This window comes from Macrobrachium nipponense, chromosome 3, assembly GCF_015104395.2.
Source record: "Macrobrachium nipponense isolate FS-2020 chromosome 3, ASM1510439v2, whole genome shotgun sequence".
Classification (NCBI taxonomy): domain Eukaryota; kingdom Metazoa; phylum Arthropoda; class Malacostraca; order Decapoda; family Palaemonidae; genus Macrobrachium; species Macrobrachium nipponense.
Window position 1 is genome coordinate 32,305,194 of NC_087202.1, and position 20,948 is coordinate 32,326,141.

Sequence of the window (20,948 nt, forward strand, 5' to 3'; positions counted from 1 at the left end):
TTTTGATGCTTTATAGCTGCTTGCCATTATTAAAAATATTTATTACAAAAAGTGATACATAACAGAACAGAGTATTAGCAAATATTGAGAAATATTATGAACAGTGTTTACTTTCCCAGTGAATCAGAGGTGGTGGGGGGCACGATCTGAGATCGGCATATCAGTAAAGACCTTACACTTTTAGAATTAAGGTTTATACTCACCTGACTATACCACTTCATCCATTCTAGGTCTATATTAAGGCTAGTAGTGGTGCCAAGCCCATATCCTCGGAAACCAGGTATAATGTGGTTTTTATGATATTAAGCTTTGCTATTTTGTAACTAGTTCCTCGCACATAAATAAGAAAATTTTCTGTCTCAGAGGACTTCACTCGTCAGAAAAAGAAAATACCGTTTCTATGGCTAATTTGAGCTGGCGAGAGGTGTAGTGCAAGCAGCTTGTGTCCAAGGGTCTGTTCGTATTCATTCAGTACTGAGCCCAGCTTTAAAGTAAAGTTGCTACATTTAATATATTTATTAATTGGATCTTATTATTTGGAAAGCTAAAAATCAGTTTGGCCATCCGTTGACCCTTGTTTATTGGTTCATTAACTGCAGTTCTCCATAGAGATTTATGCACGACCCGCCACTGCAAGCAACGAAATAGTAGAGTATTTGAAGGGAGCAAATGACTGCAACAAGATCTGGATAATCGTCATACTAGTTTTAGAGTAAATAAATGGGAATCTCGAGAACAGAATTGAACAGACTCTGCACAGTCGCTGCGAAGATAGCAGTAGAAAAAAAAAAAGGTAAAGTAGCTTCCGATGTCTAAGTTCTGAACGTAACTGAAAGGTGTAACAGGAGGAAAACCTTGCAGTTGCACTATGAATCAATTGTTAGAAGTGTGTGGAAAGTAAGAGGGAAGAAAGTGAATATGGAAGGAAGTGCGGTAAAGGGAACGGAAGGGTTTGCAGCTAGGGGTCGAAGGTATGCTGCAAAGAACCCTAAGTGCACCGCATGAGGTGCACTGACGGCACTAACTCCTTTTAGGGGACGGAGTTGGGAGGGATGTTTTAGTTACAGATTGAGTATAGCCTAAGTAAGAGTCATACACTTGACCAGTTAGCAGAACTTGACATGGCGTCACCAGTGCCTAATTGTTTCATGTGAGCATTTTGCTCATCAGAAATCTCGAGTTGAGTGCAAGGAGGCGTCTGAAACTATCGAAGTACTTAATTAGCTAAAAGATAGTACTGGGTAACGCCAGGATTCCTTTGAGATTTAATTTGGTTTCGGAGATCCCGGAGAAGAATGGTTCGTGGTGGCAGCTAGATAGTGAATAGTCTTTGTTTTAATATGAAAACCATAATCTATCATTAGGAAGGTCATTTATCAGATATTTACGGAATCCTTAAATTGTCGCAGTTTCCGAGAAGAAATTTTGAATAATACTCGAAAGGTTTCACCTAACTTTGTTAATTGATCCAGGTAAGCAGAATGGTAGAATCAAGACTGAAGTCCAAAGTCATTCGGTATTTAGGCTTTTACGAGAAGAAAATAACTTTTTTTGTTGAACATTTTATATTTATAACAAAATAAGATACATTCATATTTATATACTATGTATTAAAATAAAACTTTAATTCTATACACATCTGAAGGAAGAACTTCATTCAAACATATGTAGATATTTTGGTTAGTCGTTAATGTATGTGCATGCGGTGTTTTGCTTGTGTGCATATATATATATATATATATATATATATATATATATATATATAATATATATATATATATATATATATATTGTGAACTGTTAATGGCCACCATTAATCTCACAATCCTAGAACTGAAATGAAGAGTCTAGCAATCTTGAAAGGATTGCCTGTGTACACATGTATTAATGGATATTGATAATGTGGTAATCACCTTCCGAATAATATAATCCTTTTGACCTTTTTTACTTTTATCTTCTGAAATCTTAATCTTCAGCGATTAATGTTCTCAATACTTATGGCACAAGGTGCTATACCTTACATATTCAGTATTACCGTATCACCTGCATTCATTTTTCTTTTCCTGTTAACGATTAAAAACTTGTTTTTTGTCTTAGTAATGGTATAGTCTGTATTTAGATTTTCAATAAACTAAGGTTTTCAAAGCGAAACCGTCATTACTTTATTGTGTACGTCTGATTCGGTATGTTACGTTAATTACTAAGCACATTATGGCAGATGGATAACATTTAACAGTTGACGTAAAAAGATTTTTGATAACATTGTATCAGCTGGAACAACCGGTTTCCGAGTCTGTAAATGTTGAAAGATATGTGATCTGAAAACTCCGTAAGGAAATGAGAGGAATCTTCGTTAGGATTATTCGCTATTTACATGTTTCAACTAGATTTGTGAAAAGGGAAAATCGACATCCGTTTGAAATCTTAAGAACTAGGATAACTGAGGAAGCGTATCTCGGCCAGTGTGCGTTCTGGACACCTGCAGTGTCAAAATTCTACTGAAGCGATACAAAATTCACCTTTGATCCGTAAATGGGAGGACTTTCTTCTAAAGGCTCTAATCCAACGATGGCTGGTTCGCTCTGTGTCACGCAATCGAGAAATTGCCTTGTGCTTCATAAACCTGCTTAACTCAGTGTAGTTTTTAGTTAGTTTGACCTCATTGCCCTTGTCTTTTGCCATAATCCTCACTTAGTATTGACGTTGGAGATACGATGATGTATTTTAAATGTAATTTCTTGAATACACACCTCACTTCACATGGTAACTTTTCAATATCCGTCCATTTGATATTACTTTCTCTGTAATTACTATCATTGGAAGTAGAGTCATCGTTTTTTTTTATTGTGTGTAGTTATCTTCAAACCCATATCTTTTCAGCTGTTTCCTTAAGTAGTCACTACCATTTAGAGTGGGTGACCTGTCTTGGTTGAGTATAGCTATCCTTTGATTTCCGAGTACCAACCCTGTTACCTTCCGTAAGCATTTGGAGAACAAGCAACCAACCATCAAGTGAAGGTTGAAACTCCCTTTGTTTACTAGATACCAGCCATTACAAGGTGTCCGATAACTCGCTCCCATTATCATTGAAGTGTCTGAAAACTCATTAACCATCGTACAGTGACTGGAAAATCATGATTCATCATCGTAAAAGTCTGCAGAAAATCATCAGCTTTGACAGGTGTCCAAGCTTTTCGGTCATCGTGGAGGCCTCGTCCGAAAACTTGCAACTAGCCAATCGTGTATGAGCCCGAACTCCCCTCCAGAGACGGTCACAGTGAGCGCATGAGACCAGATGTTACTTACCAGCCATAGTTTCTAAAGCTGACTTGAAGGCGTTAATAATAACCAGACATGGCGGCAGGCGCCGCCGGGGCAGGTACGGTTGGCTGCGGGTACTGGTATCCTCCTCCCCCTCCGCCTCCGCAGGAAGCTTGAACCGTCCTCACAGCGGTACTGGTGACTGTCTGTGTAATGAACTGCGGAACTCTCTGAGTCTGCGTAACGACTTGCTGACTGACGACCGTGGAAGTTATGGTCTGCGTGATGTAAGAGAACTGAGGAACCTGCTGAGCCTGCGTCTGCGTCACTGTCTGCGTTATATACTGTGGCACAGTCTGCGTCTGCGTCACCGGGTTGTTTTGGACTTGATAGCTGGTGACGGTTTGCGTGATGACTTGGTTTTGCGTCTGGGTGAAGGTCTGGGTGATGACCTGGTTCTGGAATTGCGTGGAGGTGACTGTTTGGGTGATGTAGTTCGTCGAAAATTGCGTCGCCGTGCTGACTTGGAACTGCGTCGAGGTCTGGAAGACCGTCTGGAACTGGAAAAGGAGAAAGCATGAGAAAAATCAACCAGAAAAGTTGAGATTAGTATTTTTCAAGATAGTCTTTACATCAGAATTAATTAGTATTATTCCGTAGGTTATAAATTGATCATATTTATCATCAAAATGAAGATCTTAAAGCAAATTTTATCGGCTCAATTATTGTAACCATTCTCCCAAACAGTCCGGTCAACCCCTGGTCAGTATTAGCAATTATAAGAGCAGTAATGTTATATCAATATCACTGAAATCGTGCGGTGGAAGACTAATAAAAAAACGATTACAGTCTACTTACTTGAGTTTGGAACTGCGTTTGAGTCTGGAATTGAGTCTGCGTTTGCGTTCTGTACTCCGTTTGGAACTGGGTTTGTGTCTGAGTTATGTACTGCAGCTGGGTATCGGTGATGTAAGCTGTCTCGGTGAAGTATTGAGCCCTTGTCACGTACTGGACGTTGCTTACGATCTGCATTAAGAAAGGAGTGTTTGAAGTGTGAAAAATAGATTCTTAAGGAAATCGCCGTCTCATTTCATTTAAATTCATCCATTTCATTTACTGATAACTTGGGATTTATGAAAGAAATAATCTTCGACTAGAAATAATTGGCAGTTAACAAGTTTACATGTGCGAAGATGACTGTAACGGATGAGTAGATCAACTTTTGAAGCGAATAGTTCTCACATATTACATGGTAGGTGAAGGGGACATAATACTTAGATTTTACCCTGCAACTTGAAGCAGTTTCATGGTCGAATAATGACTGATTTACAATTATGATCGTTCTCTTTCTCTGGGGTAATGTATTTTACGTGAAGTCATGCGAACGTAGAGATATTCAGATTCTACTTCAAATGAGAGAGAGAAAGAAAGAGAGATTGTGCTTGTCTGGCATTTTGAAGTTAGAGTGATCAAGAACTCATATTCCTGAGGGCTGAAAGAACATTCAGAGATAATATGCTCGAATAATCATATACGGTTTAGGACTTTGTCTTGTTTGGATAAGATGCAAAGAATAACATTCAAAATAGTATCTGTAAAAAGGTAGGTAATCAGAGGCAATAGTAACATAAATTCAAAATGATGATGTAAACGTAAACATGTTCATTTGATCTGTACCCATTTTATATTATACTCTTATATATAAAGTAGGTATATGTAGAACAGTAGTACCTCGGTTTGAGTCTGGATGATGGGTGGCACTACCGAAGTGACGACCTGTTGCTGGACGACTGTTGAGGGGTAATATTGCGTCTGTGTGATCTGAGAGTAGACGGTCGTGGGGAGCGCCCTCGTTCGAGTTTGGATGACCGTGGTGGGGATGAACCTGGTCGTCGTGACCACCGAGTACTGGGTCTGGGCATTGCATCCTTGGGCTGGGACGTCGTTGGGCCCGCCAGCTGGGAGGTCGTAAAGGCTTGAGGGCACGGACGGCGTCAGCGGAGGGAAGTTTGCAGGAGGGAAGTTCGCAGGAGGGAAGTTAATGGGCGGAACTATAGGAGCTGGTGCCGGTGCTGGCCCTATCGGGGGGCCGTAACTGGATGTTGGTGGTGGTGGGGGTAGGGGCGGCGGTGGTGCTGGTGGTGAATTCTGCAAAATCGGATTCTATATATTTTGTGTTCGACGATTTTTTTTCTTCTATACAGAATTTCACGGCTTCGTCCCTAGCCTTTCAAAAATTCAGATTGGAAGACAATGATTTAGTTAAAAGATACTTTTTGTGACAAAGCGGCCTTCTTCTGTGAGCAGTACATACTATGAGTCGATGAAAAATATTGCTGTGAATCGGAAATAGATTAATTTAATTATCGCAACGTTATTCATGTGCAATTACTTAAGAGTGAAGTAAAAATATTTTTCTCACTTTTTAAAATTTATCTTTATTTTTTTAATGAACGTTGATACCAAGTCTCGTCTATCGAAGATGTCAGGGTGCATCCACACTGCGGTAAAACATTTCATAAACATAGGTGCGTAACTTATTGCACAGACATTCTTGTGGACACATCCTTTAGCCTACGTTACAGTTAGACTGAAAAAAAATTAGGGAAACGGCAAAAGATTAGTAACAAGGAGAGAGAGAGAGGGGAGGAGAGGAGAGAGAGAAAATGAACTTAACACGGGAAGGTTGGGGAGGCCCGTAACTTTGACTCAGGCCAAATTGTGGTTTTCCTTGGATAATCACCGACTGCGCAAGCAGTAATATGGTCAGCGCTGGCAGCATCCTGTAGGAAAGGAAGAAAGAAAAATAATTTCATACGAATATGAAAAGAAAATACACACGTACATAATTTTGTTTTGTTTTGTGTCAGCGCGCTTGCGTGTGTTTATCCTGGTGTATTCAGATGCCTGCATTTTATTTTATATTTACTTATCTAGTTGTATGTAGCTGTGTATGCATAGAATGATGGATACTTCGAAAATTACAGGTGCACACACATACATACGTATATATATATATATATATATATATATATATATATATATATATATATATATATATATTTACGTATGTCTGTGTATTGTATGTGTGTGTGTGTGTAAAGTACACGTTTAATTGTTTGTTTGACTGATAGAATTGAAAGCTTCAATGAATCGAATGTGCATTTTCCTCTTTGTCTATATCCCTTAATTAGAGAGGAATATCTTGACGAAATTGCAGGTCTTGATGGGTAGACGTTCCCCGTGAGGTTGTTCTTCAATGTGTTTTTCCCAAATTTATTCGAATATAACTTATGTTGCAGACTTATCGTTAAGTAAAATCTGGTATTTGTAGGAAATTACTTTTGTATTTTAGTGATTTTGACGAAATACTGTGTTATAAGAACAGTATTCTTATGAGAATCTCATGGTTGTGTCACTTCAAATGTAAAATGAGGAAATGTTTTATTGTTTAATTCAAAGATACTTAACTAGTTTATGTTAATATGTTTGTATGCAGGGTTTATTGATGGGTTACAAGCAGCAAACACCTGAATAATGAAGAACATTGATCCTTCATTATGTAGGTGCTTACTGCATCATTAGGAGATGGGATTCAGATGTCATTAATATGATTTTCAAAGAAACTATATAGCACCAGTGATTCAATTTGTACAGCTTGATGTTAGAAATAAAAGCAAGTCTTTGTAGTTGGAATGCTTTCAGAATGTCACATGAGAGGTGCAAAAAAGTTTGTCTTTTTTTCTTGGCGCAAAAGATGATGTTCGAGTCATCCAGTTTTCTGATATCTAGGTAGCAGAAGCATCTATTAATATTTTGTAATTAATTGGTACCATCTCTTTGTAACTTGCAGCTGTACCGAATTGATCATGAAGTGCAGCTTTATCGTAATGTAACTGGTAGGGATGAATCTCTCTCTCTCTCTCTCTCTCTCTCTCTCTCTCTCTCTCTCACGAGAAATGCAAAATTCCCAGACTTTCTCGTCCCACGCCTCAATTCCCCTATGATATTAATGGTTCTTCTTGGAGAATGACACTGAAGCGACGAAGACCAGCCATCCGGCGCCGGATTTCACGCCTAAGCTCATCCTTAAGTGTAGGTTTTCTCTCTCAGAATGATAAATGATGTGCAACACTGGTAAAAGTTAAGGCAAACGTCCCTCCCGGCCACGGCTCCGTTATTAGTTATTCTTTATGACGACGAGGCCTTCGCTTCGTGGGCTTTGGGGGACGGCAGCTGTTGACCCCTCACACACATACTTTTCCTTGATGAAGTGAGGTTTTAAGTGCTTCTTCAAATACCACATTTGTGAAGAAACTGTCATAGTGATGTTTCCTGTGCATTTCCGCTTTATCTCGAATGTTTTACGAACTTAAATCCTCCAAAAATGATTGGGACATTTTGTGTAGAAAGTTGGTGATCAGTTATTGCTATTCTATCATATTGGACATCTGGTGCGCTTTTATAATGTCGGTGAAAATCGTCATATAAAAATTCTGTTCTTTCTGCCTATTTTTAAAGTTCCTTCTTGAGATCTTAGGGTTCCGTAGCTCTGGTATATATGAGCTGACAGCCTCTCTCTCTCTCTCTCTCTGCTCTCACTAGCCTCTCATCTTCTCTCGTCTCTCTCTCTCTCTCTCTCTCTCTCTCTCTCTCTCTCTCTCTCTCTCAGTATTTAACAGTTGAACTTATGGATATATTTTTTGTCGGTTTAATATAGTAACAGTTGAACATTATGTAAATATACAAATAACTTTTCGCTTAAAAGGGTGAGAATTGACTGGTACATTCTCACTAAAGATACAAGTTTAAAGGAAACTGTTAGTCTGTCCTGGTTTATCAAGTGTGCTTTTGCCATTGGTTTGTTTTGCTATTACACCAACACGCATGCGGTTCATTAATACTCGCAGACAAACCAGTTTTACATACTACCTTTATGAGGTTTCATAGAATGAGCCAAATATGCCTCAGTATCGAATTCACTTTCCCTGTGGCTAACTTAGGTCCGAAGTCAATAGTCCTGACCAGAATTAGTTATTTTTGGTACTCAGTCATCTTAGATGGGATGCCTTATGCAAAGAGCCTACCTTCACTTCATTAGCATTTTCGAACACATACCCAAGAGGCTCGTCAGACATTTGTCAGTCGCCCTTACACTCACTGAACCTTTCGTCTCTATTTAGCATTCATGCTCATGCTTTTAGTATATATTAAGGCCCTTCTCTCAAAGATTTCTTTTGCTTGATCTGTGTAACCCTTACTTGGTCTTTCTGCGTACATGACCAGCCATCTCAGAACACTGATTCATCCTTTCACGCACAGGGACTTGGTCTAATTTGGGCGGTGTGAACCATTGGTGGAATAAGTCGATTATATATATATATATATATATATATATATATATATATATATATATATATATATAGTAACATTAGATATACCATCACCTTAAAAATGAACTTGGGCGGAGTTTCTGTATTTTTGTTATCTAGTGCTGATCTCGCAATTTCTCATGAACCAATCAATTGCTCTGTATCTACACTGACCGGTCTTGTGAGTTTTCATTCCCACAAATCAAATTCCTCTGATTTATATATATATATATATATATATATATATATATATATATATATATACATATACATAATACATATACACATACATATACACACACACACATATATATATATATATTTATATATATCTAGAGAGAGAGAGAGAGAGAGAGAGAGGGAGAGAGAGAGAATGTGTGTACGCGAGTGCACGGGATAATAGGAAGAGAAAGAAACTAAGTTAAGTAACAATGTATCGACAAAGTTATGATTTTGACAGCATGTGGTCCCATTAATCATCCGCGAAATATATTCATTGTTATCAGGTAACTGTCAGTATTATATCACGGGTAATGGGTTGTTTCGCCACTAGAAAATGACGCTCGTTTAAGCATCAGTGTTGTAATGTGCTCTTTCCACGTCGTTCCGTTGAAGCCGAAAGCCCCGTCTTTTGAGGAGATATTTCACCCTTTACGTCCATTGTTGTTGCCGAGCTCACTTCTTCCTACATCCGTGTCACCCATTCTTGAACAAAACTAACCTATTGATGACGCAGAAAAGCTGGTACATTTTCCCTCCTGTTGTATTGTGCTCGAATGACAGTCATTTTATGGAAGACGCTGTTGAGAATTATAGACATCAAGAAGATGAGGTCGGCTACAACCGAGATTTTAGAGCTATTACGCAATTGCGTCCGGCTTCCCCTCTTGTAGTAATTACTTGATATTTCTCATTTCGTTACACCCTAATTCGCTTTATCGTTGTTCCAGGGCTGCCACGTCTCTATGTATGATCGAATGTTAGACTGAGCGTTAGTTGTTCTTTAAATATCCACTGGAGCGATTGTCAGTTTCTTGATATTTTAAAACTTTGTTTCAAAGGTTGCTTCGAATGACGTTATCGGCATCTCTATTATCGTTTAAGACTTTTTTTCCCGTCTAACAAGGAACGTGCTTCACATTTAAGTTCAATTGAATTGCAAGTTGTCGACATCTGAGTGAAAGAACCGAGAAAGAAAGATTGATAAGAAAATGGAATCCTTTCAGATCGAATAGGAAGGAAAGCAGACCCTGTTCTTTTTCGTTTTTGCTTTTGCTTCTTGTATTGGTTTTATTCTTATCCTCTGGTTCGTATCATCTGGAGCCACATGATACGCCTCACATCCACTGATATCGATGACCACTGCTTTTGCGATGCCAGGATTTACTATAAGTTAATTTGTCAGTTTTTTTCCCTAACCCTGCTTTATTGAAAATAAATAGATAAGTAAATGAAATAAAGATAAAAATAATGTTACGTTTAAACGAAAGGCTTGCTTTCAGTAGGCATATTGCCGCAGATATTCCTTCATATTCGTGCCATTTCATTTTTCCCATCCAGTCTCAAGGGCCTAAATTTTGATAACTGATCTAGCTACTGAATAAATATTATGGGGTTATTTTCTTCAAACAATGATCATTTAGCATTTTCGTCTTCGATAAATAAAGGGATTAAATTTGGCTTTGGTCAAGGGTGACATTTTTTCTCAATGACTTTTTTGGTGGTTGGTCGAGTTTACTATGAAGTATAAAGTTAACAAGATCGATTCAAGATTCAAGATTGTAGCAGCTTGGTATCTGTTCTTTCAGTATATTATTTAAATAACATTTTCTGCTGATCATTCGAAGATATGCCAGGAGTAAAATGCAATATTTTGAAGAAGATTGTCACCGATGTGTAGAATAAAGCCAAGTTTTCAAAAAAAAAAAAAAAAAAAAAAAAAAAAAATGAAAGCTGCTTTCCGGTTTGCCTTATTATCATCTTTGCAGACCAGTTTCTGAGAAGTTACTTTAAGCAAACGGCAGATGTCATGTTTCGAGTTTACGTGGAAGTATTCAACTAAATAAGGGTCAACTTACGCAAAACTAACAATATAGTAATCTCTCTCCAAACATGTCACACTTTCTAAAGGAAATGGGTTCAAAACAATGTAAACTACTCCGAATCCGTTGGACATGAAAATTGTTTCGGGTTTTGCATTAAATTTTAGGCTAGTTCTGGCTAAGCTTGATCTTTACCGTGCATATCACACATACAAACGGATACATACATACATATGTGTGTGAGCTATGTATCGAGCATATGCTAACGAATCAAAATAACGGTATACAAAATCTTAATATCTCTAGATTTTCAGATTTCAAGCTCGGACTCTTCGGCCATTGACCTCAGGAGGCAATCGTGCTTTATCGGTTTCAGAAATCGGTAGCTAAACAAATAAATTTCAGCACCTCTACCTCGTAATTGCTGTCAAGAAAAGGCTCTTTAGCTAAATTGTATTGAAGAATGTTGGTAAAGTCCATGAACAATGCTAACAAAAGTCATTGTTCTTCGTTGCCTTCAGCATAACCACCGGAACAAGCAACAGTTTCATTTTTGTTTACCTGCAGTCAGTGACGATAATTGACAATAGCCCCCCACCTCTCTCTCTCTCTCTCTCTCTCTCCTCTCTCTCTCTCTCCTCTCTCTCTCTCTCTCACACATTTTCAAAAGCAAAATACCAGCACCTTCGTCAAAGAGAAAAGGCAAAGAATAATGTGTAAAGCACTGAATATCTCACTGATAAGATTGTTTTGAAGTAAGAAAGTCAATCCCTCAAACATCACGGAAGTAGTGGGTGAGGAATACGCACGAACCGGTTCTTCTTCTTCTTCAGCATGCTCGTAAGGCGTATGAAGGAAGATCACGACAGATAACCGCGGCTCCCCTGCTCGTCGCATTACTTTCACGTCTATGAAACCGGGTTTTCGAAGGGTATTGTAAGGTGTGTAAATGAAGGAAGGGGAAAAAATTATGCAATACTTAGCGGACTGAAGATGTTTTTGATCCAGTTATGCAAGTGAAGTAGGAAGAGATAGAAGAAGAAAGAAAGATTTATTCCCGAAATGCGCCTAAGCAAATAACTTTTGCGCTAAGAACTATTGTGAGAGGATTGTCTCGCATTGAAAAGGTGTGACAGTATCGCTCATCTGTCATTTTAACAGTCTGACATAGCTTAATAAACAAAGGTTTGACTATTTACTTTTTCCCGACAATTTGCTACAAGAACATACATTATGTGAAGTGTCAAGTGATGATCTTAAATCTTCAATGTTTTGCCTGTTTGTTGTGTCTTTCTCTCCATGAGAAAAATTAGGAAATTTTTTAATTCGAAATTACACGAATTACATTTTGTATCGCAGGTATCAAAGAAAAACTTGATCTCTGACCTGTCACTCGAGACCTGTGTCGGAGTGTTGGTGTCTATTACAGGAGTTTACTCTTCCAGAAAGTTTTTCTGAATATGCTTAAGTCCTGACTTCCTGTGTAGTTCCGCACAATCACTAATCAGGTAGTCACCAGGTTATTGTATAGCAGTATTTATTTTTCCAAAACCACTATGAATTAAAGAGCTATATTCTTTAGTTTTTTTCTTTATACTGGAGAAATGCCGGGTACAGATAGCCTTAAAATCATAGGTTTCATCAAAGAGCTTTAAACATCTAAAATCATAACACTGAAATCTTTTTGTCTTTTGTGTCAACAATATTCTAGCTTTGTCTGCAATTCATATTTTTATCATTTTGTTCCTAGATTGTTTGCGTGTTCTGAAGCTTGTGCTCCGGTTCCGTTATCGCTTTCTCATGACATGACAGCTTCTTGGTTTTAATCTTTCGAGTTTTTGTTGGTGATCTCCTTGCTATGTTCCATTCCCATGCGTCATCTTTTAGGTCATGGCCAGAGGGTCCATTTTGGGTACAAATGTTTTGTCATTTGGTGTAATTATTTGTAGACATCCACTCTTTTGAGATCTTTACTAAGCTGATATAGGCCCTTAGGTTTTGGTTGGAATTTAAAAGCCACTGTACGCGTTTGTCTCGATTTTTATGTTTCATTAAAACTTATATTATTTTATGATCGCTAAGGGTGAAAAAAAAAGACTGCTAAAATTATATGAATGCTAGATTTCAGTAAATGTGATTCCTCGCTTCATTAGATGCTATTAAGTTCGAGTTGGTGTTTACTAGGACAGTGATAGATTCTGAGCTCTCGAAGATCAAAACATGATCACACCACGCTCTCACTTTTCGCAGCCTCTTCGAAGGTACTCAGATATACAAAATTCTTTAAAATAAACAATGAAAGATTAAAAAGCATCCTGTTTATCGATAGGTATTCAGTGACGCAGGGCTCATATGCGATCAGATTTTCAGTTTCGATAACGTTTAAATATTGCTGATGTAGCTCAAAAAAGCTCTTGCAAAGTGTGGTAAGACCTTCATGTTCCCTGTAAAAAAGCTCAGTTGCATCATTGAGATTTAGCATAGATTGTTTTCTTGCCTCGTAGATTTATCGGCGGGTATTTGCCTTTCGATAACTACCTCTTCTTTCTTTTTACGGACGTACTTAAAATGCAGGAGAGGCATCAGTACCTAGTTGTTAACATTCTCAAGCGCAACTGGGATGCTTGCAGCCACCCAAGGCCATGTCTGAAACAAGCATTGGAAAAAATTGAAAGTAGTACGTGGTTTTGCGTACCTGCTTTTGAACGCAGGGCACTGAAAGTTTGAAAGGAGAGGATGTCGACCTCATGACCTGCCGCCTCTGTGTTTCACCTCAGGGTTTCACTCATTCCGACGTAACCCATTTATCTAAACTTCGTGAAAGGAAGAAGCTGGGAGGTCATAGTCGGGCTTTTACGCAGGCGTTTTTTTGGCTGGAGGATGCGTCACTTTCTACAGTATTACAGCTCTCCTATGAAACGGTTTTATTTGATGTTAGTGTGGTTCATGATTTTAACCCAATCTTGCGGAAATTTCATGTTATCACATGTATATTTTAAAGGAAAATAGTTGATTTAAAATTTTCCATAAAAGAAAAAAAAATATCAAACCCTGAGATATGCATTCCGATGGAATGAGGAGCAAAGCACTTGATAGATATGAAGAGATTTCGGCCTAAAACTCGTCCAAACTGAATGTGAAAAGCTCCTTACAAAGTCAAGCCGAGGCATGCCAGTAGCAAGATTGCTGCAGTGCATGCAAGCAGAAGGCCAACAGTCTTACCTGACGAAATCAACTTGGACCTCTATTTGCCTGCAGGATAAAAAGTAAAACGCCTCCCTTTCAGTTTCTTTTGGGCCCAGTTGCGTGCAAGAGACGTCGCTCTCGTGACAGATTCACTCGAGGGATGCGTAACCAAGACGCCCTGTCGCCCTCTGTGACTCAATGTGCGTGGGTTGGGTTGTATAATGTCGTTGGGGATTTATAGCCTCTCTCTCTCTCTCTCTCTCTCTCTCTCTCTCTCTCTCTCTCTCTCTCTCTCTCTCTCTCTCTCTTTTGAATGCGTCATTTTTGTACGAGTTCGGATGAAAGAATTCATGTCGGAGTTTATTGCGGTAACGTTTTTGATTTTGTTCTTACTTACTGTTAGTCAATTTGTATACCATATGAGTTTATGCTTCATCTTTGTCGGGAAAGTGTCTTCTTGGATGGATTCAAGATACGCGTCAGTCATGTGCTTGATTAGAACCAGGTGATTTTCATGACATTTATTATGAAGCTAACGGTTGTACGGAGATAAATGTCTTGCAATGAATGACTGTCATACACTCCATCTCTCGAGAAAGTTCTTTTTGCCGACCAATGTCAAGTGAATTTCAAAGATTTTTTTTTTATTTGTGTTGGGAGGGCCGGTACTTTCATGTTTTTCTTCGCAATATGGATTCTGGTTTTGATTTATGTCTTAAAACCAGGTGTCTTAGGGCCAGTTGTTAGAAGTGGATTTTACACTTTGTTCTTAGTAATCACGAATCATATAACAAAAACCTCCATTTAAAAGAAAAAAATCGGAGCTCAGAAATAATGATAAGATAAATACTAATGAATAAAAATAAGATACTGAATTCTGGAGCTGCCGTATTTTCAATAGCAAATTCGTTTATTAAAGCTTGAAGCTAGTTGGGAATAAGAGTTGATGTATTTGTAACACATGGTGAATTGGGAAATGAAATAAACAGAGCTGTGGTAAGGCTCTATTGTGGTGGGTTCTTGTCCATTTAGAGTATTAATTAATATTTGTACGTTAATACCATTTTCTTTGTGTTTGTGGAAGACAAAGAGACACACACACACACACACACACACACACACACACACACACAAATGAATAGCGGAATCTCACAAAGGGCCTTTGTGTCACACGGTGTTGGAGGCGATGATAATGAAGATGGTGTGAATACCCAACAGACGACAGGTGGGAATTTGTGTTCACGCTAGTTTAGGGGGATCTCGAATCATTTTATAGTGGAGTCTAAACGTATTATTGTCCAAAATGTATGATGTTATTCGTGTGAATGTATATTTCTTAATTTTCTGCAGTGGTCGAATTCTTTATTTTTCTTTCATATGAGTACCTTCATAAAGTATTTCCATCACATATATGCGGCTTTGGAGACCTAAGTAATGTGTAATTTATTAAACCTTTTCTTGATTCCGCTTAAAATCCACATTTTATGCGTTCTTTTTTTTCATTCTCTCTTCGACTAAAAAGTGCGTCGCACTATTGAAGGTCCTAAACTAGAGATTATGGAAAATGAGCGTAATAAACTCAAAACCGGTCTTGCGTCGACGCCTGCATTTTTCAGATAACTTGCAGATAGGCGTTGAAATTTCTGGACTGGCTGCGTCTCTTCCACGGTGATGCATGAAATAGGGGATCAAGGCGAACGGTTTTGCATAATGGGGAGTTAAGTGTAGTCTGTGTTAAAAGTTACGTATGGGACGTAGTGCGTGATTCTAAGATTATCAAATTTTTATACGAAAAAAATATTTTAATTAATTTTGGGAATATTTTTTACGCATTCTCTTCCTCGTGTAGCTATGTAAATACCAAGTATTCGTTATGCACGTTTCCAGTAAAAACGAAAATAATAAAATCTGAAGGTAGCAAGATGATCCATCATTAGTTCAGCTACATTTTCATTTAGATAGAAAGTGAGAATCTCTTATACAGCTTATCGGTATTGTCTGATAATTATCAGTTGTACGAAACTCTCCTACAACGATTTTAAATTAATTGGTGAATGTGAGTCTTTATGCAACGTATAGAGTCATACGCAATTGCAAGAGCCCTGAAAAGGTAGAATTGGTATCGATAACGTTACTGCGACCCACTTTACGCCTTAAGGGACGGCCATTACTGAATGAGCAAACCGCATCCGTGAATCTCTCTCTCTCTCTCTCTCTCTCTCTCTCTCTCTCTCTCTCTCTCTCTCTCTCTCATAGAGGTGGATCATCCTTTGTGTTCAAGGTGGATATTATAACTTAAGATTCTTTATATCGTGTGTTATATTAATAGAATTCCCACTGGCTGTTATAGTTCTGATCTGTTAAATTGAATGTTATATTAATAGAATTCCCGCTGGCTGTTAAAGCTCCGATCTTTTAAATTGTATGTTATATTAATAGAATTCCCTCTGGCTGTTATAGCTCCGAATGAGTCACGAACTTTCCTGGATCAAAAGTAGTTAACATAAATATTGTAAGATGTATCTGTGGTCTATTAAAGCTGCTTAGACCATAAAACATTATGTGAAAGCTAAGATGGAATTTATTTGGAAAACTGATACGTTGGGGATGACTTTTGCCGTGTCTCCACTCCTAGTTTGCAGACGCTTTTTCCACAGTAAGCAAGAGCGGTCTGAAATAAGTGAAGCTAGGTCGAGTCACCAGAAGCTAAATATTTTTTATGTCTTAACATTTTTTATGTATTAATAAAGTAGCTATTAGTATTGAAGAATCGTATGGTGTTTATTGGTGGAGTCTGTAGTTATTCATCTTTCTTCGTCAAATTTCATGCATTGATATTCTCTCTCTCTCTCTCTCTCTCTCTCTCTCTCTCTCTCTCTCTCTCTCTCTCTCTCTCTCTCTCTCTCTGGTAATTGGAAGTTAATCTTTGTAGCCCTGTGGTTATTTATAACTTCCTGTCCTCCGAAATCAGTTTCCTTCTCTTTAATTATCCCGTCATTTCACCGTTTTCTCCATCTTACAATCGGGTCCTGATTTCGTGACAAGATAATCGCTACACGACTGGTTTTCCTTTCTTTAGAGTACTGTAAGGTTATAAAACTTTAAAGGATTGCTGATAGAGCCCCCCCCCCCCTCTCTCTCTCTCTCTCTCTCTCTCTCTCTCTCTCTCTCTCTCTCTCTCTCTCTCTCTCTGGATTTCACACTAGTAGCTGCCTCGTATAACCGTTACGTATCCAATGAAGATCATGTAATCTGAATGACGCTTTGTTATACATTACGCTCCACCGGAAGTCATTCAGCGGGAATTACATTTTGGGAAGCATGCGACCGTTGCCATTTGCTACGTTTTTATGAAATCATTACCCCTCTGCGATTAACAAGGGTTTTAATGAGCTTTGTATGCAAGGTTTTGATGCGTTATATGTCAAGGCTGTCGTTGGGAAATTCGTATGAAAGCTTTCATGTCCAAATGTGTATATATATATATATATATATATATATATATATATATATATATATATATATATATCTATACATATATATATATATATATATATATATATATATATATATATATATATATATATACACACACACACATACACATATTGCAGCTGTGTATAACTGAATGTCAGTTTCCGAAATTAACCTGAACACTTTTAGTGACTTGTGTATCGAAGCTAGTATAAAATTGACGTCATAGTCCTTAAGTCAGTCTTACGTCATAGCTTTACGTGACTCATTACGAAGTTTTGAATGAATTTGATACCAAAATTCTGGACGAATTAGATCAGACGCTTAACATCTCTTAGGATCCAAGTTTATCGTAGATTATGTCCATATGTCGTTGTATTCGGTGCGCTGCGTGCAACAAGATCGTCTGAAATACATTATTATGTTAATAATATTGAAGTTACTACGGGTCACTGACCAGATAATGAAACCGTGAAATTGTTAGGTATTGGTAATTTTGAATGCAAATGACTCTCCGAGAAGACATGAAAAAAAGATGCAAAATAACTGAACGCAGTGAAATACTTTCATTATGTACTTATGCAATGAATCAAATTTGTTTCTTAAATTATTTAAGTTCTCTGTCCTTAACCTCCCAAGTATGGAGTATTTGTCATATCAGGAAAAGTAAAAGACATAGACATGCACATACACAAGAGCATCTTGGTATATGTAAAAGAAAACACTTTGAGAAGGAGAAAGTGAAGTAGTACTGATTCAAAGCAGCTCTAGGTCCTGACTGGCGACAGTTGCGTTGGAGGGACAAGCGGAAAAGCTATGGCACATGATTCTCTAGACTGACTCCATTGTGTCCGCTGATGAAATACTATAGTCAAATTCTTGCTATACCTGCTGTTAAGTGGTCTTTTCATGGAAAGATTTCCATCAAGTGGAAGCCGTGTTATATATTTACTATCATTCTATATATATATCTATATATATATATATATATAGTATATATATATACTATGTGTATATATATATATATGATATATATATAATATATATATATATATATATATGTGTGTGTGTGTGTGTGTGTGTGTGTGTGTGTGTGTGTGTGTGTGTGTGTGTGTGTGGTGTGTGTGTGTGTGTGTGTGTGTGTAGGCATACAGGTTTGCTTTATAAGTAACCTAGCCAAATTTGAGTTATTTTGCTTGATAAAATTACAATCTGAAGCGATTTCAATGATTTTTTTTGTGGGGGGAGGGTGTTAATTAAAGAATATGTAGGTTATTGGCAAAAATAAAATGCTATTTTGATCATTTGATAGCGATGAAAACATATTTAAGTTTAAAAAAGTAAAATTCATTTATGTATTTTTTTTACTGCCCTAGCCGCCCTAACTTTAGGTAGGCTTGGTATCAAGTGCGTATGCATAGTATTTGTATGTGTGCATTCATAATTATCTAGTAAGTATTCACATATGTTATACAAGGGGTGAGGGTGGGGGAGTACGTTAATGTAAAGAGTATGTTCACAATGATTTTACCCGCACGCTTACTTCATCGTACTGGTATTCATTGTTTAGATGCCATTGAAAGATATATATATATATATATATATATATATATATATATATATATATTATATATATTATATCTATATATATATATATATATATATATAGATATATATATATATATAGATTTTGTAGAATGTCGGTTTTAAAGTCGTTTTCACTCCTGTCGATGCGCGTCTTATCACACACGCGGTTAGCACAGCACCAAAAAGTAGTCAAAACTCGACAACACAATTGCACTAACTTGAGAAGTTCCTCTCTTCAAGTTCATCTCACCTGACAGTTTACGTTTCCGAGAGCTTAAAGTTAGATAGAGAAGAGGGTAGTTAATGTTTGCGACTGATGGGTGCTTTCTCGAGAAGTTCCGCTTATATACGTGTAGCGGAGCTTAGCGTAAAAGCTACGCCCCCTGCTATGACGAAATTCCACTGCGTTTCGTCCGTTCCCAGAACCTTTCACGCTGCATAGCAATAGACGTCGTTTAATGGAATAAATTTTCATTTATTTTATGAGCCTGTCTGTAATTGGTAGTATTGTGTTTGCCTGGATAAATTGTCGCCCAATAATTTAAAAAATGTATTAATTCGACTTATTTGAAAGTAATTAATTGTCAGCACACTTCAGCGAAAGCGCGTACGTTATGAACGAAAGAATACGGAAAGAGGCGGCATTGGTTAGAGTAGATTCTGAGCCCTTCTCTCCACCTTCGTGGGATAGTAGAAGCAAGTTAAGTCTTTTCTTGTTAAATTCGTGATTGAAAGGGAAGGTGCTGTGATGCAGTGGAAGTTGCTAAAAATTAGAATACCAGCGCTAATAGTAGCACTGTTGCTTTAGAGGACTATCGTGCCAAAGAAATAATGATAATAATAATAAAGTGAAACTTTAGACAAGACAAGATTATGGTGATAGTGGAATAGAGATTTTGAAATAGACTGCAACTTAAGATTACTACATTGTTTATTTTGATTGACACCTTGAGCGAGTAAGATCACCCTAGCCAGGGTAGCTGTTTTTAATGAACCCCTGTAGCTGTTTATATTTTGGGCGGCTCTTTATAAATGTTTTGGCTGATGTGTTCAGGACGGATGCCCATCCTACCATCAGCCCTCCCTTTTTGTGTGTGGCATGCAAGGCATAAAGAAATATTATGCTAGAATTGGTAGAGAGGCAATGCTTGAGAATGTATGGTATGAAGGGTATGTAAGGTGGGAGAAAGATTGGTTTTGTGTAAAAATTTGGCCGAGATAACAATGATGTGAGAGGACAGAGAAAAGACACTAGCTATATGTGTACAGATCTGGAATAAGATTGTTTGTAAATGAAGCGTGGCTGATGTTCCCAGACGATACAGTACTGATTGAGGATGATGAAGAGAACCTGGAGAGATTGGTGAAAGTTTGTGATGTTTCTTAGTTAGTGACTCCCAACAAAGTTCGGAGGTCGTTATCTACGACTAATATTTCTTTTCTTTGAGGGGGGTGTCATTATCTTTGTGAAATTTACAGTTTTGTTTATGTTTTTACGGTAAACATTAAACACGCAGCAAAGGTGGCTACATCCTGCATTAAAATCCTTGTGGGTCACTATCTAGGAAAGAGTCAGTTTTACAATGTTTTCAGGAGAGAACTTTGCGAATAATGTGAGCAGGAGTAAGGTTAAGGAGTTACATAGGAACCAGGACGATGACGCAGTGAATGTTAATATGTGGTGACAGAATTATCCTTACTAACTGACCAACCTGGCGTTGCTGGGGGAAAAACTCTGAAGAACCCGAAGAAGCTTCCCTGCACCACCTTGTGCTGACTGTCCCTTTTATCCAGAAATTACTGTACTGACCTGCCCCGGGGTAACTGTGAATGACAACCGATAAATTTTCTCTCTCTCTCTCTCTCTCTCTCTCTCCAACCTTCTATGTTTATTACCCTCTTTCTTCTTCTTAACACCCCCTCTACTCTCCCTCTCATACTCTCTCTGTCACACCGTGCCCAACCCCGATCCCCCCGGGTGCCATTGATATCCTACCCCCACAGTATTCGATAGTAATTCATATTT

General features: G+C 37.9%; 1 protein-coding gene across 1 annotated transcript; it reads right to left on the minus strand.

The window, feature by feature from the left end:
• Positions 1-1,773: 1,773 nt before the first annotated feature.
• Positions 1,774-19,243, minus strand: LOC135221690 (transcription elongation regulator 1-like). Its single transcript, XM_064259422.1, has 5 exons — positions 19,173-19,243; positions 5,939-6,044; positions 4,993-5,409; positions 4,120-4,287; positions 1,774-3,821 (listed from the first exon to the last, which is right to left on the minus strand). Exons 2-5 carry the CDS (start codon positions 6,041-6,043, stop codon positions 3,339-3,341), a joined length of 1,173 nt encoding a protein of 390 aa, XP_064115492.1. The 5' UTR covers position 6,044; positions 19,173-19,243; the 3' UTR covers positions 1,774-3,338.
• Positions 19,244-20,948: the final 1,705 nt, after the last annotated feature.

Bases quoted from the DNA above. Each gene is read 5' to 3' on its own strand.
- LOC135221690 (XM_064259422.1), bottom strand. From the start codon at position 6,043: ATGCTGCCAGCGCTGACCATATTACTGCTTGCGCAGTCGGTGATTATC. The intron at 5,410-5,938 runs GTTAAGTTCATT...CCGATTTTGCAG, and splicing joins GGCCTCCCCAACCTTCCCGT to AATTCACCACCAGCACCACC. The intron at 4,288-4,992 runs GTACTACTGTTC...TTCTTAATGCAG, and splicing joins TCATCCAGACTCAAACCGAG to ATCGTAAGCAACGTCCAGTA.